Genomic DNA, 14,888 nt, shown 5'->3' on the forward strand with positions numbered 1-14,888 from the left:
GGCCCTGAACAAAGGGGACCCTTTTCCATTGCCCTATGATGATCATTTTTATCTTCATTTTCTCCACATCTTTCCTTTTCCTCTCTCCTGCCTTCCTCTTCCATTTGCTTTCTTCCCCCTTAACAGCTGTGATTCTTTGAAACTTAATATATATCTGGTGCTCTCATCTTCAACCAAACTTATTAGGGAATACTATTGTCCCATTTCACAGATGAGACAGAAGGATAAAGGATCATTTAAAAGTTTGATCAAAGGCAGAAACGTGGGCATGACAACTTGAGATTCAAAGCCAGGTCTGTTTGACTCCAAAGTCAGAGTGATTCCACCAGGCCCTTTCTAAACCACTCTTCTTCCAGTCCTGTTTGGATTTCTCTTTTCCCCCAGTCATGGGTCCTTTGCCAGAACACTATTTAACTCCATCATTTTCTGAGAAGGAGCTAGAGTTACACCCAGAGTCTCATACTCGGTAAAGAAGACACTATCCTAAAAGGACCAGTTGTTGACAAAGCAAGAGGAAATACTGTCTCTGCTGGCCCTTCCCCTCTTCTACTCCATCCCTGAGGGTTGTGGAGCTGGGCTGGGGGTGGGACCAGGTGAGGCTCGGTGCCTAGAGATCTTGATCAACTCAGCGGAGATTCTTCCACCAAGGGCACTGCAGGGAAGTCGTCTTGCAAAAACCCACAACACATAGACATGGGTGTCCTACTCTACCTGGCTTTTCAAAACACTTTGGTGCTTGATTTCCACTTTCTTACCTACTAGTCTTAAATACCTGCCTGCTTGTTTGTTCATCCAAGCACACACTTATTGAACACACCCTTCTTATGGACCTGCTGGCTTCTACAAATAGACATTTAGTCAATAAGTAATTGAGCACTTACCCCTGTGCTTAAACCAAGCCACAGTGAGCAAAACAAAACCTTAGCCCTTATGCGTCTCAGTGGGGGAGACTGAGGATAAACAGAAAAATGCATAAATATATTTTTAAAATATCCAGTAGAGATATGGGCTATAAATTATGGTGAGGGGATAGAAAAATACAATGAGGGGAGGGGAGACAGGGTTCATGTTAGATAGAAAGATCACCTGGTGTAAGTATTGCCAGATGTGCAAAAAAAAAAAAAAAGTGTCACAATCCTTATGTAACACCTACATGTATATTGTGCAATATACGTGTGCACGCAATATTCAGCCTTGCCTCTGTTTGACGGGCACAATCACTTTAAGCTAACTATATCCACAAAGTTACAGAAGCAATTTGTTTTTTGGATGCAAGAGTATAGAAAATATCTTAGCTGTGCCTTTTTTACTAGTTAGCTAAATTGGCGCTTGTGGTAAGGAATTCATCTGCCAGTGCAGGAGATACAAGAGACTCAGGTTCGATCCCTGGGTTGGGAAAATCCCCTGGAGGAGGAAATGGCAACCCACTCCAGCATTCTTGCCTGGAGAATCCCATGAACAGAAAAGCCTGGTGAGCTACAATCCATGGGCTCGCAAAGAGTCCAACACAACTGAGCACACACACACACACACACACACACACAAATTATTGAATGCATAACATATTTCAGGCAAGTGGGTATACACTCAAACATACCATTTTGCTACCATCTGCCTTCTCTCCCACAAGGAGGGGTGCATAGGAGAGCAAATTAATTGCACATAACCCCCATTTCCAGCTGAGAAACTTCCCAAGCCTCCAGCAAAGTCTTTCCTAAGAAAATCACTCAAATTAGCCTAAAAGTAGGTGTTCCACCTACACCACCAGACCATCCTTTCTGCCATCTGTGGACTGATCTAAGCCCAACAGAAGGCTAGGAGGGGCTCAGACTAGGCTTGCCCCCAAAAGTGCCAAAAGGAAGGACAAGAGTCACCAGCCTCAGAATCAGGCAGAGCTCTTGCTAGTGAACAACGTCAACTGGCCCCGGTTCACTTTAAGCAAAAGAACATTTATTGGAAGGGTATGGAGGTGTTTGTAAGGATCAACAGGGTGGTGAGGGGTGGCTCAAAACTGCAAACACCTCACTTTTAATCATGTCCTCAGCTCTAAGGTGAGTGATAATATCTTCCTTTCTAAACCCATTGGCTATGCCAAGTATCAAATGAGACACCCAAAGTGATAAGTTTGTTTTGGTTTTGAATTTTTAATTAAAGATATTTCAGTTTTTGTTTTTTTATTGGAATATAGTTGCTTTACAATATCATGTTAGTTTCTGCTGTACAGCAAAGTGGATCAATGATACATGTACATCCCCTCTCTTTTGGATTTCATTCACATTTAGGTCGCCACAGAGCACTGAGTAGAGTTCCCTGCACTCCACAGTAGGTTCTCGTTAGTTACCTATTTTATACACAAGAGTGTACATCTGTCAATCCCAGTCTCCCAATCCATTCCCCCTCCCGACAACTTTTTTAAAGTGACTTAACATGCTATGCAGAAATAAGGTGTCATTAGCACTTTAATAAACTTCTTTAATATTCTACCAAGTAAGAGCATTGTATATTTTCAAATGTTTTTTTTTTATATTTTCAATTTTTTTTTTTCATTTGAAAGAATCACAAGCTCTTGATAAATTTCCACTCTGTGTTGAAAGCTGGTTGTGAATATTAGAAAACTTTTTATCACTACAAAGAGAATTTCCCCTAGAATTTTCACCTGGAAGTCCTCATGTGCACAATTTCCAGGAGTCTCAGAGAAGCTTTATTAAACTTCAAATCTATGGCATCCTCAAAACACAGGTTATTTTGAATAGAGAACGCAGGCAATTAATTAACAATATATTTAGGTTTTTTCTAGTAAATAATGAAAACAGAAGCATTTTGCTTCTTTTTGTCCACTGATTATTGTATTTTCTGTTTTTGTTGAGTTTGGGTTGTTTAGCAAGAGAGATTTTTAGCTGTTTTAAGATGTTATCTACATTTTTTTCTTTTTTCATTAAAGTACAAACAGCTTAGTTTCATGCATACAAATAGTGATTCAATATTTTTATAAACTATATTCTATTTAAATAATTATAAAATATCGGCTATATGCCCTGTGCTATACAATATATTCTTATGCCTTACTTATTTTATACATAGTGAAAGTGAAGTCGCCCAGTCATGTCCAACTCTTTGCGACCCCATGGACTGTAGCCTACCACACTCCTCCATTCATGGGATTTTCCAGGCAAGAGTACTGGAGTGGGTTGCCATTTCCTTCTCCAGAGGATCTTCCCAACCCAGAGATCTTCCCAACCCTGGGTCTCCCACATTGTAGGCAGACACTTTACCATCTGAGCCACCAGGGAAGTTATGCAGAGTAATTATACCTTTTAATCTCTTACCCATGTCTTGCCCCTCCCCCCATCCTTCTCACAACTGGTAACCCCAGTTTGTTCTCTATATCTGTGAGTTGGTTTCTTTTTTGTTATTAATATAGTTATTCACTTGTTTTATTGTTTGGATTCCACATATAAATATGAGATGTTATTTAGACTTATTTTACTTGTTGACATAATTTTTCCTACTTGATAACTAATCTTTCTTCCTTCTCTCTTCCTTCCTGAGAGCAGAATTCTATGAATTTCATTTTGAGCCCTCATTTCACCATCATATTCCCATGAATTTGGTGAATAAACAGATGAATGATTGAATATACCTACCTTGACCACTTAAAATTCAAGTTTTCTTTATCGAATTTTTCCAACTCCCCTTATTTTCCTCTCCAGACCACTTTCATAATTTCCTGTAGCTTTGGAGTCAAGAGACCTTTCAGTCTCCTCGGTGGGTAGCTTCAATTCTACAGATAGGAAAATGAGACTGCAGGATTGAAGAGAGCTTGAATTTTTAGAAACACTCAGAATTTTTTCCCCATTTCAGAAGAGTAACTAATGTAGAGAGACACAATGAAAAGCTTTTCAAAAGGTGAAATTCTCAGAAAACTTAGTTTTATTTTTGGGTCATTTCTATGTATGGATAGCCAAAGCCATTTGCTTCTAAATTAAGGGCAATCATGACTATTTAGAGCAGAAAAGTGAATGACTTTCATGAAAGAAAGAAAACATATTCAGAGTCATTACTTTCCAGCTCATTTAGAAACACAATTGTTCATTGTGTTTCTCAGGATGATGACCCCATAGCCACACAAAACTCCAACATTTCATCCTTGGATTCAAACTTTCATGCTGAACAAGACAAATCATTTGCCAAGCTCTCTCCACCTGTAAAATTATCTCTATACTGACTTTGAACCTCAAAATTAGCAGCATTCTTTTCCAAGAGTACTTATAAAGTTTCTAGACATCTCTTTCAGCTCCAGTGTTCTCTGATTCTATTATTCCATCCCCTGCTATATAGAGGGGTCAAAATCTGTGACGGAAAATGAGGGTGGAGGTAGCCAGTGAATGAGCAAAATGGTACCAGGCTGGGAGTCAGAAACTCAAAGTTTTGTTCTTCTTCTGTAGCTAACTGGCTTGGTGATCTTAAATTAATTCACCACTGTAGGGTGGCTTCTACATCTATAAAATGAGCATCTTGACCAAAAGCAAAAAAAAAAAAACACCTCAGCTTCCTTCTAGCTCCGAATATTAAGTGATTCCTCTGGCTCCAGTTTATCTTGTGTTTTCCTGGACTTTGAGTTGTGTTTTACAAGAAGGTTTTGTCTTCTAAGTCTCTTTGCATGTATGTATTATTATAGTCCAAGGCCTAGCACCCCTTTTTTGTCCTCCCCAACAATAGTCAACAGCCATTCATTCCTTGTTTATTGAGAGCCAATGCAGTACCAGAAACTGGGATTGGAACTGGGATTGGCACTGGGATTCAGGGACTAGGCAGCCCAAAGCTTAGAAAGCACCTCCATTAACAAAGAGGATGTACTCCAGCAACCCTCCGGCCCTGAGGGAAGTTTGAGCTGAGCAGAGAATTGCCTTCCTTACAGTATGGCGGCAGAGGGAAGAGCCTCCCAAGTTTGTGAGGGACCAAGGCGGGAGAAACCATGACTTTCCCCAGTAACTTCCGTGCCTTCCCTCAGATTCGAGAGGAACTCTTTTTTCATCCAGAAATTCATTATTTTTTATTTTTTATTTTATTGAAATATAGTTGATTTACAATCTTGTGTTCGTTTCTGCTATACAGCAGGTGATTCAGCTATACATACATATATATGCATTCTTTCTCATATTCTTTCCCATTGTGGTTTATCATAGGATATTAAATACAGTTCCCTGTGCTATGCAGTAGGACCTTGTTGTTTAAGAAAATTCATCATTGGGAATTCCCTGACTAGGCAGTGGTTAGAACTCTGCCTTTTCCCTGCTAAGGGCCTGGGGTCAATTCCTGGTCAGGGAACTAAGATCCTGCAAACCTCAGTGCATGGCCAAAAAAAGAAAAAGTTAATTATTAAGGTACCTCAGTCTGTGGCCTGTGCAGGTGTCTGGACACTGGCTTGGTGACATCGGAGGCCAGAAAATTCCATCCTCTGATCATGCTCAGAGCCTCCACTTTGGGTTTTTGTTTTGCTATTTATTTATTTTATTGGAATATAATTGCTTTACAATGTTGTATTAGTTTCTGCTGGACAAATCAATTTACAATGTTGTGTTAGTTTCTGCTGGAAGTAAATCAATTACGCTTAGGCATTTGTAACTGTGATGTTCCCAGGCAGAACACCCATCACCTCGCCTCTTTCCCTACCTCCAGTTGCCTTCCCCCACATCTCAGACCACTCTGCTGGCACCATAAGCACCCCAACCCCTTCACCTTTGGGGAGGCACTTCTGAGACTCATTCTCCTTGCCTGGCTGCCTTGTAATAAACTCTTTCTGAGCTGTTTGTTTAAAAAAAAAAAAAAAAAGATAACTCAGTTTTAAATCCAAACTAAAATTTAAATGATTTTCTCAAAACTAAGAAATAAAATTGCCCTCAGGACTTTGATTTGAGTGACGACAGGTCATTTCTACGAACAGGCCTGTGTGATGCTTAGTTGAGGACATTAACCCACTCCGCTTTCAGCCGGTGCTTTCTGGACATCTGTGACCAGGTGCGGCCTTCATACAAAGCCCAGCATGCCGCCATGTGACTTCACACCCGAAAGATACCAGGTAAGCATCGAGGTTTTAGGAGAACTCCAGTGAGGCAGTTCTTCTCAGGAGGGCCAAGGTAACTGTTTCCTCAAGAAAGACCCACAGACGGCCTTGCCTGCCACTGAGCTATCTCAGATACCGCAGCCTTCAAGTCAGTGGGAGCCTCCAAACTCTCTTACCCGACTTGGTGGTATTGTATGAAGTGTGTGTGTGAGAGAGAGAGAGAGAAAGACAGCGAGAGGCAGAGATGGGGAGACAAAGCAGAGGGAGACAGAGAGTACAAGGAGGAGACTGTCCATGGCCATACATGTATCACAGGGATACAGGTGTACATGTAGACACAAGAAGAAATACACAGGCCACGCATGTGATGGCGCACATTTCATTCCATCCCATCTGTCAGTGCCTGATCTGACCTTCCTGAGTTCGCCATCACAAAGTGTCATTCTCATTTTGCAGTCACGCAATAAATATTGGACTCATTCTCTCTCCTTTCCTCTCTTTCTCTTTCGCTCTTTCTCTTTCTCTCTCCAACCACCCCCCGCCCTTCATTCTACATGACATTCGTAAGTTAGAAACTGTAGAATCGATAAAGTCAGGAGGGACCCACAGAGACGAGAACGATAGGACAGAAGCTTTATGATTAAAGTCATGAACACTACAAGCACTCCGTTTTTTTAATCCGCCAAAAAAAAAAGAAATTAGAGGAAAAAAAACATGATACTTCAGACATTTATTTCAGTCTCTTTTTTCACAGCTAAAATCAACTCAAAGCCAAGGCTTTCTATGGAGAGGTAGAAAATTCCAGCCTCCTTCATGTTTCGGAGAAGGTAATGGCAACCCACTCCGGTACTCTTGCCTGGAAAATCCCATGGAACCTGGTAGGCTGCAGTCAATGGGGTCTTCATGTTTGATGTGGAAAAGGATCAAAGGGCCACATGAATAATTTCCTCCACTTGAGAGGAAGGCTCTGGGTGTATCTTGCAAGGAGGTCCCTGGGCAAAGAGTCACCCTGGTGAGTGAGGTCAGTGGGGAGCCCAGGCGCTGCTGTGTGGACCTGCTGTTGATCTGTAAGCAATGTGGGGGTAAGGACGATGCTAAGCACTTAACTCTTGTCTACTTACAGTCCCTGGCCTATAGCCGAGTCCTGGAGGTCCATAAGCAACATCTCTCTCCTATGCACACAGCCTATTTCCCAGAGCCCCTGTTGCTCCACCAGGGACACATGGAGTGGCTCTTTGATCATGAGGGAAACAGATACCTGGATTTCTTTTCTGGGATTGTCACTGTCAGTGTTGGTCACTGCCACCCGTGAGTATCCTTAAAATTTCTAGATTTTTCACCCCAAGATATATATGGAAAACAGGCTAGGGATCACGTTAGTGACTCAGAACCTCAGTGAAAAACTCTCTCTCTTTAGGCACATGGCAGTTTGTGGCTATCGTGCTCCTTCCTATTTTCTGGGTAACAACAACAAAAATCTTCGCACCATGCTTTGCCTTTTCTTAACAATGTAAGATTTTGTCATCCTCATGGTACATGCAATGGGATGTGTACCATGTGACTGGAGTATGGCTGTGTGTGTGTTTCTCCTCAATAGCAGCTATAGCTTTTCAAAGAGAGGGCACGCACTGAGGAAAGGGCAGTGAAAGTGAAAGTGTTTGTCACTCAGTTGTGTCCAACTCTGTACAACCGCATGGACTATAGCCTGCCAGGCTTCTCTGTCCATGGAATTCTCCAGGCAAGAATGCTGGAGTGGGTAGCCATTCCCTTCTCCAGGGGATCTTCCCGACCCAGGGATCGAACCTGGGTCTCCTGCCTTGCAGGCAAATTCTTTACCACTGAGCCACCAGGGATGCCCAGAGAAGGAGGGCAGAAGAGGAAAGGGCAGAGAAGAAGGGAAAACCTGGTATTCTCAGAGTACACAGGGCAGGTGGGGGAGTGGGGATAAGAGATGATGAGAGATGAGAAATCACTTCTAATCCAACTCTTCTTTTTACCATACTGTATTGGTTTTGCCATACATTGACATGAATCCACCACGGGTGTATACAAGCTCCCAATCCTGAATCCCCCTCCCACCTCCCACCCCATATCATCTCTCTGGATCATCCCCATGCGCCAGCCCCAAGCATCCTGTATCCTGTATTGAACATAGACTGGCACTTCGTTTCTTACATGATAGTATACATGTTTCAATACCATTCTCCCAAATCATCCCACCCTCTCCCTCTCCCTCAGAGTCCAAAAGTCCGTTCTATAACTCTTCTTTATCAACTCTGTGCAATGGAAGAGGAAAGAAAGGGTGATAAGAAGACGATGTAACCGGAGCTGACAATTTACACCACAAGTGGATGACTGCATTAATCTTGAGATTTTCTGTGATTCTGATCATCAGCCCACATGCGGACACCCTGGGCAGGTCCCTCTGCGGTCCTTTTTGTTTGAGTGCAGCCATCTCATTTTAAGATCTATTCTGGCTTGCCTTTAATAATCTGATCAATAAAACTCATAGTACATGGGGCAAAAATAAAGCAGCAAGTCTAAATAAGGTGTGGGCCCTTCTGTGCAAGAGAGGGTGAAAGGTCTTTTCCATGAGCACCTGTAAGTCCGTGAGGAGGGAGTTATACTCCCAGGTCCAGCCCTCACCTGTTCCTCCCTCAGCTGTCTGCATCTTCAGGAGGAACTAGTCCCAAACGAAGGGCTTCCCAGGTGGCGCTAGTGGTAAAGAACCCGTCTGCCAATTCAGGAGATGAAACAGACACAGGTTCGATCCCTGGGTCAGAAAGATCCCCTGAAGTAGGAAACAACTACCCACTCCAGTATTCTTGCCTGCAGAATCCCATGGATGGAGGAGCCTGGAGGGCTATGGTCCATAGAGTCACAGTCAGGCACAGTACATACACACAGTCCCATACCACGTTCTGAGGAGTGTGAAAAATAAATTTCAGATACATTTTAAAACATAAGATAAACATGCATGAAAGAAGTAAAGAAAAAATGAAGTAGAGAGCATTTTTAAACAGTCACATTGAATCCTCCCAATTACGTGCAACATGGTGCCTGTGAATGAACCCCTCCCACTGGCTCCCATGACCTTGGTGCCTCTCCTGGTCACCCACTGACCATTCACCTCATCCCTCTGACCCCCTAACTCTGGGTGTTTCCAGCTCTTTGCTGAGCCCTCCCCTCTTCTCTCTATACTCCCTTCTTCTCTTGTTATTTCCCCCACAGAACTGGTCTCACCCCATCTCCCCACCTTTTCTCACTTAGTTGCTACATTTCAGCAGCCTCACCCAGCCTTTCAGCCTCGGCTCCTCACCAAGCTATGATAACATGTCTAAGACACCCAACGTGGGCAGTAAGATGCCCCATGTCTCCCTCAGCCTCCAGGATACCCCCTGCCCATGATACTCCACCATCAGCTGCAAATCGACATTACAAAGACCAAATCCACTGTGCTTCCCACAAAACTGTTTCTAGTCACATATTCATTTATTCAAGGAGCACATATGAGCCACCTCCTCTGGGTAAGTCCTTGCTAGGAGCTGGGTAGTTAAAACAAGACTGGTTGTGCTTCTCAACCAACCCTGGGGTTTCCCCCGCTATCACAGGAAAGAATACTAAAGTCATCTTGGGCCCTTTTCTGCCTTTCACTCTATATAACCAACCTGATACCAAGATCTAGTTTCCCTCCACTGAAATGCCTTTCCCTACTAGCCCCTCTCAGGAGGTCCCAGTGTCCTAGTTCTGCTCCCCCCACACCTGGAAGGCTACCATGCCTTCCAGGTAACTGGCCTCACCAATTCCAGTCTTCCCTCCTACCTTCATGTGGCTCTCAGATTTATTTCGCTAAAGAATGCTTTTGTCAAGTGTCTCTTCCACGTAAGAGGTTATTAATAATCCACAATTCTCTGAAGTGAAATCTGTGGGACACTGATCACAGGAGAGGTTCATTGTTAAAGGGTTCCATTAGAAAATAAGGTTGGGAAACACACTAAACTCCATCTCTCCCTCCTGGGGAGACACAGGGCACATTAGCCTATTAAAGGTACTGATAAGTCCTGCAGTAAAGAATTTGATCTGGTATTCCTCAAAATTGTTTAACCACTGAACTGATTTGTGTGTGTGTGTGTGTGTGTGTATCAATTATTGATAAAAGACTTCAGCCATTTCTCTTCTTTGGAACAAGTTCACACACCTTGGCCTGTCTTTTCAAGGCATTCCAAGTCAGGTCTCACATATTTATATACCTTTAGTTCCCTCTTTCAGGGAAGGCAATGGCATCCCACTCCACCGAAAATCCCATGGATGGAGGAGCCTGGTGGGCTGCAGTCCATGGGGTCGCTAAGAGTCGGACACGAATGAGCGACTTCCCTTTCACTTTTCACTTTCATGCATTGGAGAAGGAAATGGCAACCCACTCCAGTGTTCTTGCCTGGAGAATCCCAGGGACTGGGGAGCCTGGTGGGCTGCCGTCTATGGGGTCACACAGAGTCGGACACGACTGAAGCGACTTGGCAGCAACAGCAGTTCCTTCTTTCCCTCAAAGTGAGACTTTGGATTCACAGGATGTGATAACAGAATGTTCATAAACACTGACCATTACTAAGACCCAAATCTTGGAATCGTCTTTAAAGGAAAAGTTGTTGATCTTATAAACATGTGTTTGATTGAGCTATAATTCTTTAGAATAAAATGGAAAGACACCCAGGCTTACATGTAGTCTTTTCTATTTTCCAAACTCTTTAAAGCGTAGTTAATAAGAAAATCTAGTTAGAAGAGATTATACCTTCAAAATTCCTTCTTCTCTGGAAATTTATCTTTTAAAATCCCCAGCAATCAATCACTTAGTCCTCTTTTGAACACTTTTCTTGGTCAGGAATTCATTACCTTTTGAGGCAATACGTTCCATTACCAGATACTTCTGGTAGCTAGAGAAGCTCTTTCTTGTGTTTGGTTGACTCTTGAAACTCTTTGATGAATACCCATCGGTTTTAATTCAATGGTCAGTGTTGTGTGGGGAGGAACATGCCCACGACAGTGTGGGTAACTCTGCTTTTCCGTTTATCCAGGAAAGTAAACGCAGCGGCACAAAGGCAGCTGGGCCGCCTGTGGCATACAAGTTCTGTCTTCTTCCACCCTCTGATCCACGAATATGCAGAGAAGCTTTCAGCACTTCTTCCTGAGCCGTTGAAGGTCTGATGCTCATAACTCAAAGGGGCAGGATCCGCTGATCCCAGGGAAGCGGGACAGGGAAATGAGAGTATGGGCAGGGAATGTGGTCTGTGCACTCAACATCTAAAGTGAGTGTACTGGTAGCCAAGAAGAGAGAAACCAATGAATTGCTGCTAAAACCAGCTGACATTCACTTCATCAGCTCCAAGTGGCTGCCTCTCCTGATCATTTTCCTTACCATATCTTTGCAGACATCACTTCAGGGGTGCCCAGCCTTCCTGACGCTCTCCTCTGTGTTACTCAGGAAGTTTTCATCTCTTGGCTCCACACTGCCTCTGCCAAGCCATTGGCATTTCTTCTTTAACAAAGAGTGAAGCCATTTTTTTTAGAAAATTAATATACCATTAAATTCATCTGGTCTGAGATGCAGTTTGATATTTTGCTAAATGGGATGTTTTTCTGCATCTGAAATGATTGACTTTTTTAACTGGATTAAGAAGTTAAAATGTTGGCTAAAATTTGCATTTCAGGATTCAATGAGTTAATATCTATGTAAAACAGTGCCCCGTACCTGGTGTCAGCTATGATTATTATTTTACCATATTGTCTAAGTACCCTATTTCCTATATGATATACAAGAGATGAAGAAATCTGAAATAGCTGTAACCTAAGTTCAGGGCAGGACTCCAAACTCTTGGTTACCTCAGTCAGGAACCCCAACACTGGATTCATGCTCAGTCGTGTCCGACTCTTTGCGACCTCGTAGACTGTAGCCCACCAGGCTCCTCTGTCCAAGGAATTTTCCAGGCAAGAATATTGGAATGAGTTGCCATTTCCTACTCCAGGGGATCTTCACGACCCAGGGATCAAACTGTGTCTCTTCCATCTCCTGCATTTGCAGGCAGATTCTTTACCAACTGCACCACCTGAGGAGCCCGTTAGATGGTGCTATCTAGCCTTAAAGTTCATTTGACGGACCCTAAATGGCAATCCCCTCCAGTACGATTGTCTGGAAAATCCCATGGACAGAGGAGCCTGGTAGGCTACAGTCTATGGGGTTGCAAAGAGTCGAACATGACTGAGCAACTTCACTTTCACTCTAAAACCTAAAATCAGGTTAGGAAGGATCCAGTGCCCTTGAGTGCTCCGCTTTCCTTCAACCAGGATAAGCTGCACTTTTTGTTTGTTTGCTCACTTTTTTTAACATTCACAAACACTGAACAGACAGGCTGGGATATCCTCTGGGGGCCTCTGGGCCAAGCCTTCAGAGTCAAGCAGAATGATTCAGTTTCAAGAGCCAAGAGACGAAGTTCTTTGGCTGCTAACCACTGTACATCTCAACAAGCCTCTCCATCTTAGCACTTCGAAGAGCATCAAGTAATTCTAATGGAAGCCGGGAATGTTTCACAATTTGGGCAATCCCTTAGCCATTGTTGTATCTCTAATGCTCAGCAGCTGCTCAATGAAGAGCTATAGAATCAATAATTAAATGATGAGACTCCATGGGGTCACAGAGTCGGACAGGACTGAGCGACTGAACTGATTGGTATGAAGGGAACTCTTCTTAATAATCAGAGGCTGGGATACACTCTTTCACAATTTCAAATGAATTCAACAATCTGTGTCTCATGACCATGTGTACTTTTTTCCTCCAGGTCGTTTTCTTGGTGAACAGTGGTTCAGAGGCCAATGACCTAGCCATGCTGATGGCCAGAGCACACTCAGACAGCACAGACATCATTTCTTTCAGGTAACCACACCTCAGAAGATTCATTTTAACACTGACTCACCCCAGTATTAAATGTTGACCTCTAAAACATAGCCTAGAGCAGGAGAGAGACTTTCACAGGGGTGTTTTTCTAATTTCAGGATTTAGGGTAGGACCTACCAAATGAATTTTATGGATGGATAGCACCATAAAAATTGGCCTGATCCAAGTAGGGGTCCCTAACTAATAGAGTTTGGAAGCCTAGTTATGTCATAAATTCTCTATGGAATTAAAAAGAAGGCTACAAGGCAGCTTTTTAACTTTAAAGATATGGTATAGAAAAAAACACATTGTTAACCAACTATGTGCTGTGCGCTAAGTCACTTCTGTCATGTCTGACGTTTTGCAGTCCAATGGACTGTAGCCCACCAGGCTCCTCTGCCCATGGGATTTCCCAGCAAGAGTACTGGAGTGGGCTGCCTTGCTTCCTCCAGGGGATCTTCCTGACCCAGGGATCGGGCACACGTCTCTTATGTCTCTTCCATTGGCAGGTGTGTTCTCTACTACTATCACCACCCGGTGTGCTCCAAAACAAAATACAAATTTAAAAAGAATAAATTAAAAGTAAAAATAGATATGATATTGACTGCACCCTATGCCAGATAGTGAAAGACTGGTCTGCACCCCCAGAAACTTTGCCATGTGACACTGGACTCACTTTCATCTTTGCTTATGATAAGAAGCCGTATACTTATTTCACAGCGCCAGTTGTACCATTTTTCACCTTTTCTTCTAAATTCAGAGTTCAGCTCAGTTCAATTGCTCAGTCATGTCCGACTTTTTACAACCCCATGGACTGCAGCACGCTAGGCTTCCCTGTCCATCACCAACTCCCAGAGCTTGCTCAAACTCATGTTCATTGAGTTGGTGATGCCATCCAACCATCTCATCCTCTGTCATCCCCTTCTCCTCCTGCCTTCAATCTTTCCCAGCATCGGGGTCTTTCCCAATGAGTCAGTTCTTCGCATCAGGTGGCCAAAGTATTGGAGTTTCAGCTTCAGCATCAGTACTTCCAATGAATATTCAGGACTGATTTCCTTTAGGATTGGCTGGTTTGATCTCCTTGCAGTCCAAGGGACTCTCAAGAGTCTTCTCCAGCACTACAGTTCAAAAGCATCAATTCTTCAGTACCCCAGCTAACCCTGTATATTTCTGCTCCTTTGGATGACTTTTGAGAATCAATAATTTAATATATTCAGTTCAGTCAGTTCAGTTCAGTCACTCAGTCATGTCCAACTCTTTGTGATCCCATGAATTGCAGCACATCAGGCCTCCCTGTCCATCACCATCTCCCAGAGTCCACTCAAACTCACGTCCATTGAGTCAGTGATGCCATCCAGCCATCTCATCCTCTGTCATCCCTTTTTCCTCCTGCCCTCAATTCCTCCCAGCATTACAGTCTTTTCCAATGAGTCAACTCTTTGTATGAGGTGGCCAAAGTACTGGAGTTTTAGCTTTAGCATCATTCCTTCCAAAGAACACCCAGGGCTGGTCTCCTTCAGAATGGACTGGTTGGATCTCCTTGCAGTCCAAGGGACTCTCAAGAGTCTTCTCCAACACCACAGTTCAAAAGCATCAATTCTTCTGCTCTCAGCCTTCTTCACAGTCCAACTCTCACATACATACATGACCACTGGAAAAACCATAGCCTTGACTAGATGGACTTCTTTTGGCAAAGTAACGTCTCTGCTTTTGAATATGCTATCTAGGTTGCTCATAACTTTCCTTCCAAAGAGTAAGCGTCTTTTAATATATTAATTTATTTATTTATTTATTTGGTGGTGCTGGGTCTTCACTGCTGTGCCGGCTTTTCTCTAGTTGTTGTGAGCAGGGGCTACACTTTTCTCTAGTTGTGGTGTGTGGGCTTCTCATTGCAGTGAC

General features: G+C 43.2%; 1 protein-coding gene across 3 annotated transcripts in view; it reads left to right on the forward strand.

Moving 5' to 3' along the window:
* The window catches only part of AGXT2 (alanine--glyoxylate aminotransferase 2), a 44,963-nt gene that overhangs the window by 845 nt on the left and 29,230 nt on the right, over positions 1 to 14,888 (forward strand). For 2 of the 3 annotated variants that reach the window (XM_068990557.1, XM_068990558.1), the window contains exons 2-5: positions 5,991 to 6,079; positions 7,188 to 7,372; positions 11,137 to 11,260; positions 12,895 to 12,989. In XM_068990557.1, the coding sequence (XP_068846658.1) occupies positions 5,991 to 6,079; positions 7,188 to 7,372; positions 11,137 to 11,260; positions 12,895 to 12,989 (493 nt within the window). The remainder of the gene's footprint in view (positions 1 to 5,990; positions 6,080 to 7,187; positions 7,373 to 11,136; positions 11,261 to 12,894; positions 12,990 to 14,888) is intronic. The other variant, XM_068990559.1, reaches the window with a different exon arrangement.

The sequence above is a fragment of the Capricornis sumatraensis genome, chromosome 18 (genome assembly GCF_032405125.1).
Source record: "Capricornis sumatraensis isolate serow.1 chromosome 18, serow.2, whole genome shotgun sequence".
Taxonomy (NCBI): domain Eukaryota; kingdom Metazoa; phylum Chordata; class Mammalia; order Artiodactyla; family Bovidae; genus Capricornis; species Capricornis sumatraensis.